The sequence below is a fragment of the Sinohyriopsis cumingii genome, chromosome 11 (assembly GCF_028554795.1).
Source record: "Sinohyriopsis cumingii isolate HCF-2022 chromosome 11, ASM2855479v2, whole genome shotgun sequence".
NCBI lineage: Eukaryota > Metazoa > Mollusca > Bivalvia > Unionida > Unionidae > Sinohyriopsis > Sinohyriopsis cumingii.
Genome location: NC_142971.1, coordinates 110,455,212 through 110,475,284, shown reverse-complemented (window position 1 = coordinate 110,475,284; position 20,073 = coordinate 110,455,212). Strand labels below are relative to the sequence as shown.

At 38.8% G+C, this 20,073-nt stretch overlaps 2 protein-coding genes across 2 annotated transcripts in view; one reads left to right on the top strand and one right to left on the bottom strand.

Annotated features, from left to right (window-relative positions):
* The window catches only part of LOC149789285 (tRNA (guanine(6)-N(2))-methyltransferase THUMP3-like), a 58,138-nt gene extending 38,995 nt beyond the window's left edge, over nt 1-19,143 (bottom strand). The window contains exons 1-2 of the mRNA XM_089975476.1: nt 18,949-19,143; nt 1,713-1,790 (exon numbers count right to left, since the gene is read on the bottom strand). Of these exons, the coding sequence (XP_089831602.1) occupies nt 1,713-1,790; nt 18,949-19,143 (273 nt within the window). The remainder of the gene's footprint in view (nt 1-1,712; nt 1,791-18,948) is intronic.
* Nucleotides 19,144-19,361: 218 nt separating this feature from the next.
* LOC149789284 (ribitol-5-phosphate xylosyltransferase 1-like) overlaps nt 19,362-20,073 on the top strand; it is a 135,697-nt gene continuing 134,985 nt past the window's right edge. The window contains exon 1 of the mRNA XM_089975477.1: nt 19,362-19,500. Within this exon, the coding sequence (XP_089831603.1) occupies nt 19,362-19,500 (139 nt within the window). The remainder of the gene's footprint in view (nt 19,501-20,073) is intronic.

The window sequence follows — 20,073 nt, the reverse complement described above, 5'->3', positions numbered from 1 at the left end:
ATAACATCTAGCAAAATCAAGTATTGTGTGACTGAATGTATTATTACATGTGGTAAAGTCATGTAGAACGCATTGAGTGCAATGTAAAATTGTGTGCCATTATGCTTAAAAGGAACCCAGAATTCATGTTTATTAAAGATAAATCTATGTAATTATTAGGAAATAAAACACGTAATTACAACAAGTATATATGAATATACAGTGCTATGTTATCAATTTTATTCCCGTTGTACTATAATAATTGCATACTGTCCCTATTATTCCAATCTTGCTTTCATAATTTTTTAAACTCTGATGCTATTTTCACAATTACGTCACTTATTTCAGTGTTTTTTTAAATTTTATAAATACAAACTTCTTACATGTATTTTCAACAACTTCTATACCAGAACAATGATAAACTTCTTTTTCATAAGAGTAACTTTAAATTAACTCTTCCTATATTTTTTTTCTCATTTAACATTACCCAAAGGGACCATAACTAAAACAATTATAAGAATTAAGTTCCTTCATATCACATTCTATTCTGTTTCGCTAATCAACATTTGAAGTGAATTGGGTTTTGTTTGTTTCCAATAACATGAAAGCATATCTTTTAAAGAAAAGTTTCCTTTTCTGTATATAGACTATTCAATTATAAAACCAAATTCCATTTGTTGCTGATGTGTTTTAAAGGTGTTTTTTTAAAACACATTTATTGGTTATATTAAGCAAGTGTAACTTCCTCCAGGGTGCAGACAGGATAAGCCATTTTTATTGCAACATTCTATGATATAAATATTATATCCACATTCTGTGATATTGTTGTTGTTGTTGTTGTAGGGTTTAATGCCATTTTTCAGCACACGATAGGCTATACATGGCGGCCAGTATTAATGGTGGAGGAAGAACCCGGGAAAACCCTGGAAAGAACCACCGACCCACGAGAAGCTACTGTCAAGCTTTCTCACATACCCATGTTGGCTGAATCTGAGACTTGAACCCACGCAGTCAGAGGTGAGATGGCAGTGATCCATAACGGAGAGCGCTTTAGACCACTTGGCCACTCGGGGTCCCCCATTCTGTGATATAAATAAGTGGATAAAACTTGACCTATAGTTTACACATACCTGGTCTATATCATGCCTTTCCCCAAGCACACACCAAGACAGCCAATCCAAAACTGCCTGGTCAAATCTCAAACCCATGACCCTTGAATAACAAGGCCAATGCTCTATCAAGTAAGTCAACAGGACTCTTCAACAAACTGTGTCCAGTGGATTGTAGTTACATACATGTACATAAAATATTTTATATGGTTTTATCCAAAAAAGAGTGCTTTTAAATTTCAATGATTCATTCTTAACATTAACCCCTAGCGACGACTTAACGGGGCAGGAGGTAATAGCCTACTGCCGAGCTCTGTAGCGTCATGGTCATGCATGATACACTAAAGTGGGTGGTATTATATAAAGGTAGATTAGCTCTACAATGATACCAAATAATCTGGAATATCTAGCTGTACTACAAAATACAAAAAAACAAAATATTTTTTTGACCCGACTTTTTTCTACCCAAAATTCGCCTGTGGTCGGAATCCGAGTTTATATCCAGATTTTAGACTTTTTGGTCTAAGATCTAAGGCCAACCATTATGAATTGCAAGTGAAATAATCCATAGGCGACTGTCTATGATGTGCACTATAATGAGTATATATATTGAACGTTCCTTACCTCTTCATCTGGGAAATCAAAGCATGCTTCATGATTCACCTGAACTCGCAAGTTGTCTATACAGCCCAAGTTCAACACCTGCAATTAAACCAAAGTGTAATAAAAGATGTCAAAGCTCACCACTATAAAGATTTATATCATAATTAACAATCATTTTGTTTTCTATTTTATTTTAATCATTATTGTTAAAATTTGTTTCAAAACCTATTATTATTGTCAAGCTTTAGAAGTTTTTTTTTTACATTGTGAAATTCACAGAGGCTTGATTTTCATTGTGTAAGTCATAGGTTTTGAGTAACCTTGGAGTGAAAGCCAGTAGGACCATTCCCATTAACATAGTTCATGCATCAGTAATTACCATGATTAGACAATACAGCTGAGGACTCACATGAAATGCACCCAGCGCCCTCATCTAACTCATATAGTTGTTCATACATACAATACAGTCAACCTGTTGAGGGCAACCTATCATTATATACTATGTACCATCATTAATATGAAATTTTACCTTGGAATATGCATACTTACTCCTACTACTAATTGCAATGGTCAGAAAGGGCAGTTTGTGTAGGCTAGGATTTATACAGCATGGAAAATCTATGTGGTATTGAGCTAATCATAAATGCATAACCTAGGCTACTAACAGATAAATGTAGGTCACACTGATCATCTTTGGTTTTATGTACAGGTCTTGCTAGAATTTTAAAACTAGGAGTCCAGGACTCCCATTTGGTAAAAACAGGAGTCCTACCATCAAAAGTTGCAGTCCCTTCTTTCCTACAGAATCAACACAGATGTGAGTGCATCTATTTTTAGATTGAGAGGTTTACGTAATGTAATCACTCACTTTAATATAGCTCCATTACAACAATCCAATGACAGGATTGCAAATTTATAATTTATTTATTTGGCTATGTACTTGAAGTAATTTTTGGCAATGGTTAAATAGTATCTGATTTTCTGATTTCCCCCCGTATTTTCGCAAATATGTGTTAAGTCGGAAAACAGCTTAGTACTTAAGGCACATTTTGCGAATTCCACAACATAGCATTGTTCCATATGTTTCTGACCTACATAATTTGCATTTTAAAGTTAAATCTTTAATAAAATAATAACTAGGCTTTGCTTTCAATGATTTGTATATTTTCTGAATATATTTGCCCAATGATTTACAAAAACAGACAATCTAATAAACTGTTACATCCCAGGCTTAGCAAAGTCCACCATTATTTCCTGTTAGGTTTACTGGTTCACTTACAGTTTAAAAATAATATTATGATGAAATAGTGTACAAGAGGCAGTTAATATATATCCAGATCACTGATTCTGATCTTAAAATATATGTTTGTATGTTTTATCATCAAAGGATATTATGCAGGAAATTGATACCTTACTCGGAAAAGGGTTAATGGTCAGTCAGTTATCAGAACAAATATGCTTGTGAATGGTCAAGAGTTTGTTTGTCAATGTAATTGATATCAAAACTAGGCCTAGCTACTGATGTCTTGATGAATACATTTTGCTACAACACTAGAACTAACCGACTAAGGCAAGGGGCATTTTAAAAAAAGTATGGTCAGTCAATGTACCTCTTAAATACATGTAGCTCTTGTTTGTCCACCAGAGTGATACTGAATTTTGTCAATCCAAGTAAGGACTTATTCCAAACACTAAGCTAGGAATCACACGCTTTCTTACACTTAGCTACTGTCCCATCTGAACTATCAATTCTAGCAGCTTTAGCATCTTCTGAATCTCGTTACAATCTTCGTAAGTTTGCCGTTTAACCCAAAATACTTATCCAAATTTTAAGTCTCAACATGTCTTGATTCTGAGGTCATGTGCACTACTTATTCCGATACATTTGGAAATGAACACAAAATAACGAAAGCTTAAGTTGTTTATTTGATGTACTTTTATAAATGACCACATGTACATCTCTGGGTCTTTCTGCCTCTGAATTCAGTCACTGTAAATTAACTTTGAAATGGTCGCCCAGCTATTGCATCATGTTCTTTTTGATGTACTCTTATAATGACATGTATGTACATCAAGGGGTTATTCAGTCACTGAATTCTGTCAATGTAAATATCAGCACAGCTAACTGATCAACACAATTTCCCACAAAGCAGGTGGCTGAAGCAGGACTGGCAAGTCTTTGAATTTTGCCACACACCTATTACATGCAAAAGGAGGACTCCCGCCTCAGTGATTTTCTGTGTCCGAGATCAAAATTTGGCATCCAAATTCATGTAATTAAGCGTTTCCGAGACCTCTGGTACCGATGTACTAATAATAAAAAAAGAACTTTATCAAGTTTCTTGATTCGCGCATAAACAGCATCCAAGCAACGATATTAAAATGCAAAATTTCAACACAATGAAAATATGACACTAGCAAATGGATGCATTTTCATGTTTCGTTGACATACATTTGAATTTGTTGCAATGCGATGGTAGTCGAGGTATGCCGAAGTATGTTTAAGTAGGTTCATGTGGAGGATATGTTTCTTGAATGAAACGAAACGTTGCTTTACAGTTCCAATAGGCATAATATATTTTTATTTGTTTCATTAAAGAAAAATATTTCAACTTAACCCAATTTTGGCATTCCCGGCTTTTATCACTTTCCAGCCAATTGAAATGTTGGCCAATAAAACTTGAAAACAGGTCCAATTCTTTGAGAGAATATGAATTTATTAGAGAAAAGACATCTGGGTAAGTAATGTCTGACAAAAACAATATAACTTTCCTTAGTAGGAAAGTGTCTTTATTGGTTGCCAGTTGTGTGTGATATTTCTGAAAATTTGACTTTCGTTATACTGTTAGTCAACATCAAAACACGCTACACAGCACCATTAGTTAGGCAGTAAGACCATCGCCACCAGAACAACAATAGTGGGGTATGTGTCTTACAATGTAGGACTATAGTCTGATAATACAAACTCGTTTGTTTGTACCCCCCAACGATTTAAATAATGGAAACCTTTAATGTGATAAAAAGTGCAAGGAACTTAGTCAATTCATTAATTGATTTATAGTTTCTAATCTGACTCAGAGTAGAGTGGCCCTAACATCGTCATCTTATGCGTGTTTCATGCTTAACGGAAGTTTTCAGTGCAATAGACGGACATTCTCAGATACATTTCCAATTTCTGGAGCAGCAGGGAGGGCGAATCCCACAAGTTTTTTACGCAAAAAAATCGTTCTATCAATAATTTTACAAAAATAACTCTTATTTTGGAAAACAAACCCTTATTTTAGTAAACACGACAATAAAGGTGTCTATTTACTAAAATAAAAGGTTTAATCATATAATCTAATCTTGGAAACATTATTGCTGTACCGATTACATATGAAAACCATCGTGGATTAGCGCCCTCCCTGCTGCTCTCTCTCAGCGAGAACGGAAGATATTTTTTAACTGAATAAGTTTATCGGTGGAATTAAAAATTTGGGTTAAACAATAATGGCAAATATCGGAGAAGCACATTCTGCTAGACTAGCTCGAGAGCGACTAGAAGCAATAAAAAAATTTCTTCCTGTACGAGATTCTGTCAGAGAAAAATTACAAGCACGTCAGCAAGCACAAGTTGAATTTGCAACAGGTGCAGAACAATTATTTAAACCAATTACTGAGCCAACAAAAAAGATCGCTGAAGCCACCGCGGCAACACAGCAAGTTATCGCGGAATTACCAAAACAGATCAGCGAAGCAATAGTGTCTGCTGATAAAACACGTGCTGAAATCGGAGACATTAAAAATATTGTCGAGGATCTATCTAAACCAGAATTAAAAACTAAATATTTTTCTCAGCAGGGCTATGTAGAAGTTATAACCGATCCTGTTAAGGTTGCTGCAGCGGGATATCAAATGCGTCATCAGCTTCTGAAGCCAGAATTTTATAACTCTCCAGAACATGATTGGAACGCCAAAGTATTTCGTGAGCATAAGGGTATTTCACAGATCAGCAAAAAATATAAGCGCGAATATGATGAGTTTGTTGAGCGAGTTAATGAAATGAAAAAGGGTATTTCACCAGCTGCTGAAACATCAACGAAGCGGCGATCTCGACCACGAAGACAACCATCGCCCGACTTGGGTGTAACCGGTAGTGGTCTTGGTGGTAACATTACTTGCCCTGATAATATCATCAATGATGTATCTCGGTTGGAAGTTCTCATCGGAGGAAAACGTGCCGGAAATAACTCCCCGGAAATAATTAATGAAGCGGCTGATATCTGTCAGCGACTATTTCGCGGCGGCATCATGGACACTCACATCTATCGAGAACTTATTGATGAGCTCATTGACGATTAGAGAAATAATAAATAAATAAATGATAGTACACAATTCTCAACGCAGACCAGTCATGGTCAGAGTGATAAATTCACGACTACCCGTATACAGAATGACTTACGGAAACGGTTTCGGTGATGTTGTTACGAGATTCTTTGCTGGAATGGCACCTAAATCAATACCGATCGTGAAACAATTAGGATGAAAGCTTTTGATGTTGTTAAAGATAAAGCTATTGGCGCTGTTGGTAGCGCTGCCGATAAAGCATTCACGTGGGTCAAGGACAAACTATCACGATTGGTGCGCAGAAAAAAACCTCCGCGGGTAGCATTACCAGCCACCGCAGACATGCCAGCAAATGTCAGTAAAGTAATAAACGAAGCTGCAAATCAAAGGCTAGCTGCACTAGTCAACGCAATTCCTGAACAAATAAACATGAGTTTGGTCGCGGGGAGTGGCCTTCGTTTTAGACGATAACTTTTACAATAAAATGTACAAATATGAATCCGACACAGCATTCGACGTAGACGAGCCAGTCTCTAAAAATGAATCAGTGCGTGATTATCAGTATTATTCATATGACGCACGAGATCCAAACAGAAAGGGACGAATTGAACTTCAGGTTCAGGATACCAGTAGATATTTTCTGCCCGCTGAAGCATTTATTGAGGTAGAAGGTGAAATTATAAAAGATGATAACACAGAATACGGACCTGATGTTAAAGTCGGTTTTGTCAACAATGGAATTATGGCGCTGTTTAGTAGCGCTATTTATATGATTGATGGAAAAAATATCGAAGCGATTCAGAATAATGTCGATGTTGCTACAACAATAATTGGTCTGGCAAGATATTCTGATGATTATACAAGATCATCTGGTCCATCAATGATGTTTGCCAAGGACACTTCTAATTTTCCTAACAGTGATCAGTACAATATTAGACGACCAAGAAACTTTGCCGATAACAATGACGCTGATGTGTGGCTGGTGGTTCATGGTGCTAATACAGAATTTAATTTAGGTTTCGCTACACGCAGACAAACGCTAGTAGGTAATCGTATAAATTTTTCTTGTGCGATTCCGCTGTCTCATATCTTTGGATTTTGCCGGGATATCAGAAAGGTAATTTTTGGAGCAAAACATACAGTTGTGCTTGTTAGAAAAGGCGACGACAATGATGCACTATGGCAACCTATAGGTGATGCTGGTAAGGTAAATATAACAAAACTATCGCTGTGGATGCCAGTGCTGTCCCCTGCAATTGCCCAAGAACAGCGACTGCTTTCTTTTATGGATCAAGGTGGCAAAACGCTGCTATCGTGGCTTACAACAACCACAGATAGTATTCAAAGTACCATCAATGGTTTATTTACGTGGAATATAGCAACACAGCAGGGGGTTTCAGTGCCACGACATATTTTTATTGCTTTTCAGGATGTTGCACGATTAGGTTCACAAACACATTCGCATATGATATTTGATAAACTTGGTGTCACTGATGTTTCTCTGAAAATAAACGGGCATCAAGAACCAGCTGAAAATATACAATTAAATTTCACTAACAACCATGTTGCACGTGCATATCACCGATTGACGAAATATCTAGCGCGTGATCTAAATATCGACACTGGTTTGCAAATATCACAGTTGGATTTTATATCTCATTATCCAATCTATTACTTCTCGCTGGAGCATCTTGATCTAACCAGACAGTCTGTCGTTGATATTCACTTCAGGGCTATCGTAGATAGAAACGTAGTGGCTATAGCTGAGTATAGAGCCATCGCGGTCATACTTTCCGACAAAGCAATGCTGCTTGAGGGTGCTGGTGGCAGAATGAGAGTCATCGATGCTCCCATGGAAAATCTATAGGTTTCCCAAAAACTTATAATTTTCGAAAACATTGTCAATTAGAACAATCTCTGATAAATAAAATGTCATATCATCACGCTAATGTCGCTCTGACCCCTGGTCAGATCAACAAACTGAAATCCAAGCAAGCATCAGCATCTGGAACTTCAATAACACTTAAACACGGACAACTTAGTGGTTGTCAAAATAAGTTATCGGTTACTCAAACACAGCTTAATCAAATTAATCGCGCAAGAGCATCAGGAAGCGGAGTCAGACTTGATTTTACTGCCACAGCTGTCCGCGACATGGTTAAGTCCGGTGGAATATTTCCACTTATTCCAATACTTGCCGCAACACTAGCACCAGCAGCAGCCGCAGCAGCAAAGGCAGCAGCATTAGGAGCAGTTGGAACTGCAGCAGGAATGGCCCTTAAGAAAGCAGTTGGAGGAAAATATAAACGAGGAGGAAATATATCACAAATAGCACCAGCGTTAGCAAGAGTAAGCGCAGCATTAGCAGCACCATTGACTGTTAAACGATATTCTTCGCTGGCAGAAGCACCCCTCGCTACGAGACAGATAGTTGAAGCAGCACCAGCAATATTAAGAAAAGCTTTTAGTAGTCCTGCTGTTCAATCCATGCTTCCGCTGGCCGCAGTAATGTCAAGAAAATCAGGATCAGGTTATAAAAAAACAGGCTGCGGTCTAAGACTCCCAGGAACTCCCGCGTCATGGTACCCAAAACGGTTTTAAAAACACTTCCAGCGAGTAATTTTGATTTACTTGATGCTGTCAAACAATTGCGTATAAAATCCTTCAGAAGTGTATTTATGCGAGATGAATTACCAGCACGACCGAACAACACAGAAACAGGAATTATTAATCTCGACAACAGCGAAGGTCCTGGAACTCATTGGGTTGCTTACGCGATCGATCCACGTGGAATTATCTATTTCGATTCGTACAGGCTAGCACCGCCAGTTGAGTTTTTCAGGTACATAAAAAGATTTTCCAACATTCCAGTTTGGCAGTCAACGTTGCCAACACAAACACTAACTGATCCGCCTATCTGTGGACAACAGGTATTAAATGTTCTCGATGCAATATCAAGAAATCCAAAAATTCCTCCTCACAAAGTCGCGCATGAATATACCACATTTGAAAACAGCGGTAACAAATAATGGTTGACATTTACGGAAGATCAAGCAGACCCAAGGAGCGCCGCGAAGACGTTGATTTATCAAAGTATGCGACCAAAGATGACGTTGATAATCTTTTGAATGTAGCCGGAGTTGACCCAGATGAGGTTGTTATTTTTCAGGACAGGCACGGCAAACTAAAAACCAGTAACGTTAAGTTGAATGACATAATTCGCGTAGTTCTTGGAGCTACCCAGGGTAACATCGTTGTATTCGCTGACAGCGGCAGAATCAGAGACTCGTTGGTATCAATTGCGATGCTTCGAGATGATGCACGAAAAGTCGCAGCGACGCATGTAGCAAAGAGCGGCGATACAATGACAGGTGAACTCGGCATGAATGGCAACAAAATAACTGTGTTAGCGGATCCGATAGGTCCCGAGGACACCACAAATAATATGTTGACGCGCAATACAGACTCGTTGTTGGCCTAGTCAATGACAGAGTAATAAAATCCGGCGACACAATGACAGGCGAACTCCACATGAACGGCAACAAAATAACCACGTTAGCGAATCCGGAATCCCCCGAAGATGCCGCAAACAAACAATATGTAGACGGCGGCGATAGCGCCGTAGAGACTAAACTAGCCACGTTGCGGGCAGAGTATGATGTTCATGTGGGCTCGTTTACAAGACTTCGAAGAAACTTCGCAAAAACCGACGAGACCTTGGATAAGTTCTTTGGGGTTCCTCCAGTCATCGACGTAAAACTTTCTGAAATCAAGACCGACATTGACACGATCAAACACACACAGCAAAATATCATATCAGGTATTCCTGAGATCGTTAACAAAACCAGTCTGATTAAAGTCCCCATTACAGTTACTCCCGGGCATATCACCAACATCGTATTCACGGTATCATCGGGATTCGCAACATGGTCCCGACAAAATAATTCACTCAAATACACAGCAACAGCCACTGGCGTGTACAGGTTGTCTGTGTTTTCCACCGCTAAGTTTGAAATCTTCACAACGTTTCCCTGGAGACATTCCACCGATAAGTATTCCGGGGTTTGCACTGTAATACTAAACAGCGGAACCGAAGAAATATTTATACTTGAAGCCGCAGACGAGAAATTAACCGCAACATCTTACTGGTGGTGTTTGGAATTCATCGCAGAAACACCTCAATTGGTTACGTAAATAATAATAAAAATGAAATCATCATCAACGACAACGTTAGATGCTCACCAATACCGATATGATCAGGTACGCGAATGGCAATCAACGTTGAAAAACACCATTGACAGATGCGCAACAAAAATAAAAAAATATAAACGCCGAGTAACCGTGTTAGACATTACAGTATATTCGGTATCCGCGGTAGTTGTATCCACAGGTGTGCTATTATCAGCGTTAACTCCGGTAACTGCTGCAATCGCGATCACCATCGCAATTTCGACATCAACGACGATCGCAGGAGTTGCTAACATCATCGCGAAAAAAATATCCTCGTGCGCGATAACAAAACTACACGAGTATCAACAACTAGCCAACACGGCCAACAGCGGTTACTCGAAATTGTCCTCGTTGATATCGTCCAGCCTTGACGACACAACAATATCAGATTCTGAATTCGCGTTGATGTCTGGCATATACAACGATTACGAGCGTGCAGCGAATCTTGATTTGAAAACGATGAAGATAAATAATGATGGAGATACTTCAGCATCAAGCGCTACTCGACATAGCAGCAAATACAACTCCGGTAAGAACCACAATGATATCAATATCTTCGACGCAGCCTGAATTTAATGTTAATTTTCCAACTGCAATTCCAGTGAAAGAAATAGCGCTGGCACAATTACGAGTATATCACAGTTGGCCCAACATCAGGTCGACATCATTTCACAGACAATTGTCCAATAATTCATTTGTATTTTCATATCAGAATAGCGCTGACGGCACACCAGAATGGAGCACTATCACACTTCCAACTGGGAGTTATTAGATCGAAGAAATCAACAAAGAAATACAGCGACAAATGAAGCGTATCATCGGAAGCGAAGCAAAGATCAGCATATCAGCACATGAGCCAACGTTGTCCACGATCATCGAAATCTCAAATCCTGAATACTCCGTGGATATCTATAACAGCTCAATAAGAACCGTGTTGGGATGGCTGGCAGAGAAACCACCAACGATACCACGTCTACCAGAACCTGTAAAATCAGATTACATAACTGATAAAGAATCGTCTCATGATATCAGCGCGAATTATATATCCTTTGCAGACCGACTGCTCATCGGAAGAAATATGGTATTAGGTAAGAAGGGTTATAAATTCCCCCCCCCTACGAGCACATGTCGATAATATCGACCATCGACAGAGTAGGTCTTAGTTATCGGCTAGATGACCTAGATTCTAAATTATTTACTCCTATTAAACAAGAACATAAAAAACAGCTACAACTGTTACGAGGATACTTCCAGGAACATCTTCTTGATACAGCAATTCCACGTGATAACATCATCAAGACCATAGAAATATTAAATAAGCTTGCATCTGCTATGGAAATTATAAATATAAAAATAATCCAAACTCTTTTAGATGAAGATAATTACTCACATAGCATCATCCGGATTGAGTATAGATCAGAATTTGCAACCAAATATAGCATACACATAGAAGATATTCCTGATTTTAAATTTCCCGGTTATAACGTATCCGAGTTGAGAAAATCAGTCTCTGATCTTATTGATCAATCTTTTCAAGATATTCTTGCCGCATACAATCGATCACTACCGGAACCAGATATTTTAAAACAAGACAACAGCACAGCAAGTGATGGCAGACATATTTCTCTGGGAATCGTGAATATTACTGATGTCGTCGTGGTCAATCTTGTATGTGACGTAATCGATGGCAGTTACAGCGTAACCACGACGGAATCAAATCAAGCCCAGCAAGGGTTTATATTGTACTCATTTACTCCCAAAGAACCACCTGGATTTTTGATTGTACAAGAACCAATCAATCCAGTATTTCTGCGGTGTCATAACGATATGCTGACAAGGATAAATTTTAAAGTCACTGACCAACAGGGCAGACTTTTGGACTTGCGCGGGGAGACCATCAGTGTAAACTTGCTGGTAAAGTCTTAAGACTTTCATCGTGAAATGATTACCGTCCTGAAAATCTTCGATTTTTTTCAAGGACTTTCATCTTTCAATTAGCGATATCATAACATAATAGCATGTCCCTGAAATCTTTGAATTACGACAGTGAATCTGAATCACAAAGTGATTTCGATAAATCACAAAGTGATTCAGAAACACAAAGTGTTGAAACACAAATTGATTCAGTCAGTGAATCTGAATCACAAAGTGATTCCAGCGATTCCGATGTTGAAGCTGGAAGCTTCTCCCCGGTGGGAAACGGCATCGTAATCAGAGACAGCACAGTCGTGATAAATTATATTAAATAAAAAAATACATATAATGACTGAAAATGAAAATCCTAAAGGATTTTACCAGCATGTTCGCGTGCACATATTTGACCGAAGGGAACTTGCCGATGCGATCCGGGCCGCATTTAATGCACCATTCCACCATCGTCTTGGAGGAACCCGAATACGTGTGGGAAATGCTTTGCATTTTAGCTACGGCACCGATAAGATGTTGCTGAGTCACGACGACGGAAAAACAGTTTTGTTAAGTCATAATAGCAGACCAGGAATGCTCGTTGGAATTGACATTCCATATTATGTTAGAGCGTATCCGGTAACTGCAGTCATTTACGGGTTATATGTTGTAAAAAAACCAAAAATTGATAAACTCGCTCCGATGAAAACTTCGACGGTGCTGAATTGTGTAGCCGAGCGAGTAATGGAACATTTCAGCAACGCAAAACGAGGAAACGGTTTAACGCCGTCGAGAAAATCCAAGAGAACAGCATGGGCTAATCGAGTCAGAGATAGCGGGGCATCAATAGCGGATGTTGCTGAACTGGAACGGCTATTGAGATTTCCTATAAGGGTAGCATCGTTGACCGGAGAAGAATTATACAAATCAAAATACAACTGTTATGGATCACCAATAACAATTATTGGTCATAACAGTCATGCTTGGACTGAATCAGTTAGGATATTTCCGCGAGACCGTGTTGTGAGATATTATCACAGAAACATATTTGATTGCATCCATGAGGCGAGCAAAACCGATCCTGTGTCGGTATGGTTGTTTAAAAGTAATGAAGATTCCGAGTATGATCAGTTTGTGAGACCCAACGGAGAAGTATACCGAACTGAGTCGTTACAACACGAAATGAAAAAACTCACGGAAAAATACTCAGTTTCATCTGATGAGTCTTTCATTGATCAATTGCTGACGCGCTGTTTTACTGTTCCAAGTGTTGCCGCTCACATAGCCAGGGAACGAAATTCATGGAAACCAACTCGCGATAATTTCCTCAAGGATATCGAGCTGAGCTGTGTTGAATATGGTCATGGCGGGTTGTGGAATACCTGGTATGATCACCGCGATATGATATCCGTGGATATGATTGCGTGTTATCCGGGAAGCTTTCTTGGGTACGGCTCATGCAGTCAATATTTTACTAGATTTGGACATCCGACCAACTTGATGACAAGAGTATCCGTTGACGGACCGCTACCTGATTTTGACTTGACTGGATTCGCCCGGGTGACATAATTTCGATTTGCTGAGAATTTGCACCCAATCAATTATGTATGGTTCGGTAGACATTTCGCAGAGAAAGGTTGGGTTCCCATGGTGTTGCTGCGATACATGCTTGACAGTGGCGTGCTAACATCGCTGACGGTCGGTGAAGCAATTATATGTTATCATCGACAAACTGAAGTTTGGTTACCAACACCAATTGTTGTTACTGAAAAAGAAGTTATCGAAAAATGGACCAGAGAATGCCCAGAAACCCCCATGGATGATATCATCGCGGGAGCTCCTGAAATGCTTAAGATTTACCTTAGCAACAGTGAAAGTGTAGCGAAGGATCTCGGACGAAAATTAATAGGGAAATTTACTCAGGGAGGAGCGTATGATCACAAAATACATCACAATAGATTAATTTTCGCTGATGCCGAATTAAATTTTATAATAGCTGACGCCGCTGCAAGAGATGTATTTTGTCACCGTGAAGATGCGTTGTTGTCGAACGGAAAAAAATTAGGCACGATTGTTAGTTACCTTGATGGAGAATCATGTCAGTATACACATTTGAGATCTTCAATGCTGTCTTATGTTTCTATAAATTTGCTAGATATGATAAATAGATTCCCCGATACCGCAATGACAGTTGCAACAGATTCATTTTATATAGCAAGCAAATACTTACCGCTGGTAAATAGCGTCGTAACGGAATCTTCATCATGGGGATGCTGGAGAGTGAAAAATGAAAGATTACACGAATATTGTGAATCAGCTGATGTTGAAATCGAAGACGTTTATCGTGAATCAGCGATGATATCTTCGACGCTGACAAAGTCAGCGCTACCATCTGTGTATGATCCTGTTGCCAGACACAGAACTGTTTATCTAAACGGACCAGGTGGTTGTGGTAAGACAACTTGAGTAATTGAGTTATTTCGAAATTCTGACATGATAGTGTTAACGCCCACACATAGACTTGCCAGGGAGATGAAACAACGTGGAGTTAATTCTTGTACATATCACAGTTTTTTCAAATACAGCGGAGGTACATGGACTCCTGAACGAATGGGCACAAAGTATATTCCTGAGAAAATTGTGTGGGATGAAATAGACACTGTACCGCTGGATACGCTAAAGCAGTTTCTTGAATGGTTGATGACGAAGAATACTGCAGTTATTATGTGCGGTGATCATGGTCAACCACCGCCGTTTACAGGTGAATCTCCGCATGATTGGTTAATGAATTTTGTTGATTATTACGAAGAAGTGTCTGACGATGTTAGAGCACTTGATGAAAAACTAAAGACGTTTAAAAAGCTGATTAGGCTGCAGAATAATAAAATTCAATGCGTAGTTATGCGCAAGGTAATTCCAAGGACATCCATGAGAGACTTCTGTGAAGCGTGGAACCCAAGTGATCTCATAGTGGCAAGTAGAAAAGTAGTGAGAGACACACTTCAGCGGCGATTATTTCAACTGCATCAAGAAAAATTCCCAACATTGCCGGTACCGTTATGTTATAGACCAGATGATACACGATTGCAAAATATCGATGTTGATATTCCAGGAAAATCAACGAAGCAGCAGTTAGTGTTGAATGATATTGTGTTAGTTGATATCGATGTTATCGATGCTGCACTTGCCATGAATAAATCTCCATGGGTGTTAGGATATGCTATGACAATTCACTCCGCGCAAGGATTAACCATCGAAGACACAAAAGTCTGGATTGTTGATGATCGCATCGAGTGGTCAAATTTAGTTTACTTAGCTGTGTCAAGAGTGCGAAGAATGTCTCAACTGGGGAGAATTGTGCTAGATACGTCAATGACATCAGCCGTTGATGAGTCAACGATGACTGACACGATAAGAAAAAAATTAACCGATTGCAAACACAGCGACAAAAAAAATAATCGGGAGTTTGATCAACGTTTGGATGTTGAATTTGTAATTACGCTACGACGTCAACAAAATAATCATTGCGCGAATTGCAATTGTGTAATGTTATGGCGATATCCGAAAAATGACTCAAGACAGTTTACGTTAGACAGAAAAAATAGCAAACTTGGCCACACGTGAAAATATCATGTTGACCTGTCTTGAGTGTAATAGACGCAGAGGCGCCGCTGCAGCTATTTAAGTGTGGATCACTTCAGTGATTTGGGTGGTAATTGTGTATCATCGGGAATCACCTGAAGCTGCTCACGGGTGAATCCACGTTGAGGAGCAGTTGAATCTAATCTATAGATTGCTTGTCTGCCAGTGGATCTTGTCACGGTGGATATGCTATGTGTGGTAACACTCCAAATGGGATCAGTCGCTCTTCGTTTACCACCTTCAAGTTCGCCTGGTTCATATAAATATTTAACTGTGACATTACCCAACACTGGCTGTGTTGAAATATTATTTCGTTGTATTTGTATATATTTTTTTGTGATCGCGATGGCAGGTTTCATGTTGGTGGCTCGGGTGATCTCGTTATTTAGCGCAGTTATCACACTTGGTAATCTTGCAACCCATTCGCGCGATCTCGCATCCTGAATAAATTCTTTCGCGTATTGATATCCAAATAATCTTTCAGCGAGTGTTCGATTAAATCTCTCAACGATTGCCTGATCACGATGAATTTCAGCATGTCCTCGTCGTATGGTAACGTTATGTTGCTTCATCAGCGATGATACTGTACCTTGAAATTCTTTGCCAGGATCAACTTGTAGCAGATGTGGCCATCGCAGAGGTCCTCGCTGATAAATTCGTTTAAACGCATCGGCTACTTCAGATGCTGTCTTTGTTGTCAACGGCGTTGCTTCCTTGTATCTGCTTGCAACATCAACCACTGTTAACGCGTATTTGAATGTTTTCCGACGAACTGTATCATGTGGCAGAAATAGTATGTCAGCCTGATGAACTTCGTTGGGCACACTAACATTGAAATGTGCAAAGTTGATTTGGCTAGGCAGTGGTAAATAAATTTGCCATATTGCCTGTTTCGATAGTCAATTTTTGGCAACCTCGCTTGTCACCGATGCTGACTTGGCGAGTTTATTAATTGCTGCGTTACCTCTCCAGTATCCGCTTGGGGAATAATAAATCGCCTCCATTGGAAATGCTTGCATTGTTATTAATTACTAGCGCCTAATACTAGTTTAGATTTCATTGCGGATTTTATTATCCAGTTAGCAAGTGATTCTTTGAAGGATTTATTTTTGATGGCATTTAGCGCATGAATTAATTTCACGTCTGCGATATGTCTATGTTGCAAATCAGGGTTTTTATAAGCTACATCATGAACATGACAAGCTGTATCGATAGCATTTATCGGATACTCACCAGGTTTTGGTTGATTTTCACTGTCGAGTCTTATGTCAAATCTGGTTCCAGGACTGCAGTAGTTGTATCCGGGAAGATGTTTTTCTCTGGGATACTTTGCCCAAGGAGTTCCAGGGAGTTTTCCAAGTTGGGCTGCGATGTCGCCTCCGCTAAAACCTTGCTTTGTTTTTGGAAATCTAAATTTTTTTGTGCCACATCGCGCACACTTACCAGAAAGTGCTTGTCGGTTATTCTTTGTTGTAATCGTTGTTAGGTCGTTTGTTGGGGTTCGTGCCTTGCACTTCACACAGTATAAATCCATAATATTATTTATTTGTATACAAATGGGAGTTACTGACTTTTCTGCGACGAAGAAAAAAGAACCAGTTAAACATAATAGTGTGCTACCAAATTCAATCCGAATGATTATCACAGGACCATCCGGATCAGGTAAAACACAGCTGTTGTTGAATTTGATAATGAAGTGGATGAAATGGGATAAGCTATATTTGATTGCTCCATCTGCGGACGATCAGCGATGCTATGATGTGTTAAAAGATTTTAACGAGAGTGCAAAAGCAATCAGTGAGAATGATGAAAACGTAGTTGATTTTATAACTGATGTCAATGATGCACCTGACATTGATGACATCGATGGATCAATTAACAACTTAGTTGTGTACGATGATGTAATGTTGGATAAACAAACAAACCCTGCAAGAATATTTTCCCGAGGCAGACACAGAAACACTGATGTCATTTATGTCAAACAACGGTACACACAAATTCCAAAAGTGATCAGAGATAACTGTAACATTTTAGCAGTGTTCAACGGAGTTGACGTACACACGCTACGAAATATTCATCAGACTTGGTGCAGCGGAGACATGGACATAAATAGATTCAGAAATTTCTTCAGTCATGCACAGCGAAACCCACACGGATTTGTAACAATAAATTTACATGATCCTCGGACACGGTATCGTATCGGACTTGATACATTATTTAGTTAAAAAATATTCCCCCCGGAAGCAGCAGGGAGGGCGCTAATCCACGATGGTTTTCATATGTAATCGATACAGCAATAATGTTTCCAAGATTAGATTATATGATTAAACCTTTTATTTTAGTAAATAGACACCTTTATTGTCGTATTTACTAAAATAAGGGTTTGTTTTCCAAAATAAGAGTTATTTTTGTAAAATTATTGATAGAACGATTTTTTTGCGTAAAAAACTTGTGGGATTCGCCCTCCCTGCTGCTTCTGGACAAGTCCATTTTCAGCAAAGGGGTGTAACACGACTACAGATGTATAGATATAAGTCATCTTCTTCCGATATTTACAATGTCAAATCAAGCAAAGGAAAATGACAACTATGCTTTCATGTGGATTTAGCAAGTGGTTTAATTTCTATGTTCGTGTATGCAGAGGGATATAATTCCAAACTCTCAACGTTATGTAATTTACGCAATTATTCAGCATTTGCCAAACAGGATGAACTACATCATTATGTTGTCTGATGGAAATAAACTAGCCTATAGTGTACGCAATATGGCGCCGTGTTAGTATGGAAAGTCCGTTTAGCATGAAATGGTGCAGGGGATGCCAGCATTAGTGCCATTCTGGTCACAGTCAGGTTATAAATTATAAATCAATGATTCAATTGACTTAGTTCTGTGCACTTTTTTTATCACATTAAACGTTCTCGTTTTTTAAATCGGTAAGGGGGTACAAAGAAACGGGTTTGTTTTATCAGACTATAGACTAGTGCTGTCTTACATCGTAGGACTACCCTTACGGAATATCTGTATACTGCAAGTAGTTTAGAAGGAGCAGCGATAATAAACTGATTCTAAAGGACGGACTGATGACGGATGCTCTTCTGGGCTATGACTAGCAAAGCCAACAAATGGACTGGCATTGCAACTTATAACTTTTTACCTGTCTAACTCCACTAATGGGCAAATGTATCACAATCCCTCCTCTTCTAGCAGTCACATCACATCCAATCTTCTCTTTCGCTTCTTCCTGTGCTACATTCTCAAATCCAGTAGTGACAGTCGCTTCTATACAGCAATAGTGTTCATGTTTGCTTTTTGAATCATTATCGCTCACGCTATTAGTGGACGCCGCCATTACTCGCGGCTAATCCAATGTATAAGGCGCGTTTAATCCCATTTCCGATATTTGAAACACAGTCGAGAGTAACATGAAATAGGCCTAGTATGGACCATAGTGGCATGGGTTATCGAACAGTTCACAGTGTTTACACGGATCTGTAGGGCGATGAATATACTATTAACCCGACATCAGAATTTAAAGTTGAGTAAGGACATGAAGGCTATGAAATTGCCATGAGGATTACCTTCAGAAAAGTTGCCTGTACAATCCTCACTTCATACTTAATTGTGTCATGCTACACCGGCTATATCTTAGTCCGAAACAGACTCTTGCGGGAACGTTACGAGGTGCAAAAATTGCAGAAAATATCAGGTATTATATCATCTGTTTATTTGTGCCTAATACTGTTACATATGATGTGGGATCATTTTGTTCTACTTTCTCTTTAATCCGCCACACTTTTATAACTGTCATTAATACTATTGCTACGATAATTGAAGATTAACCTAGACAATCAACAGGGGTTGTCATTTTTCAGAATTTATGGAATATGTGAAAGTGGAATGTTTTCTGCATAATTTGCGTATCAGAAGTGAAACATGAACACATCTTTATAGCTTTTGAAATAAATTTCCAGGGTGCTTCGGATATGCACAATCCACCTTTTTAATATTGGTCTTTGGTCACTTTTTTCAAATTCTTAACCTCGTGGTACTTTATGCTGAAATTTGCTAATCTTTACATATGGTTATGTATAAATGCTTCTTTAACATTTTGCTTTAAGAACAAATTTACTTTTTCAATATTTCGTATACTTCTGAAGTCTTTTTATCAAGTGTTTCTCTAACATCTTTACATGAATTAACATATTTTTGAGTCATGCATTTTGATATTATATGTTGCTTTTAAAACAAATAGTGCATATTCATTACAGAGTTCTGATAA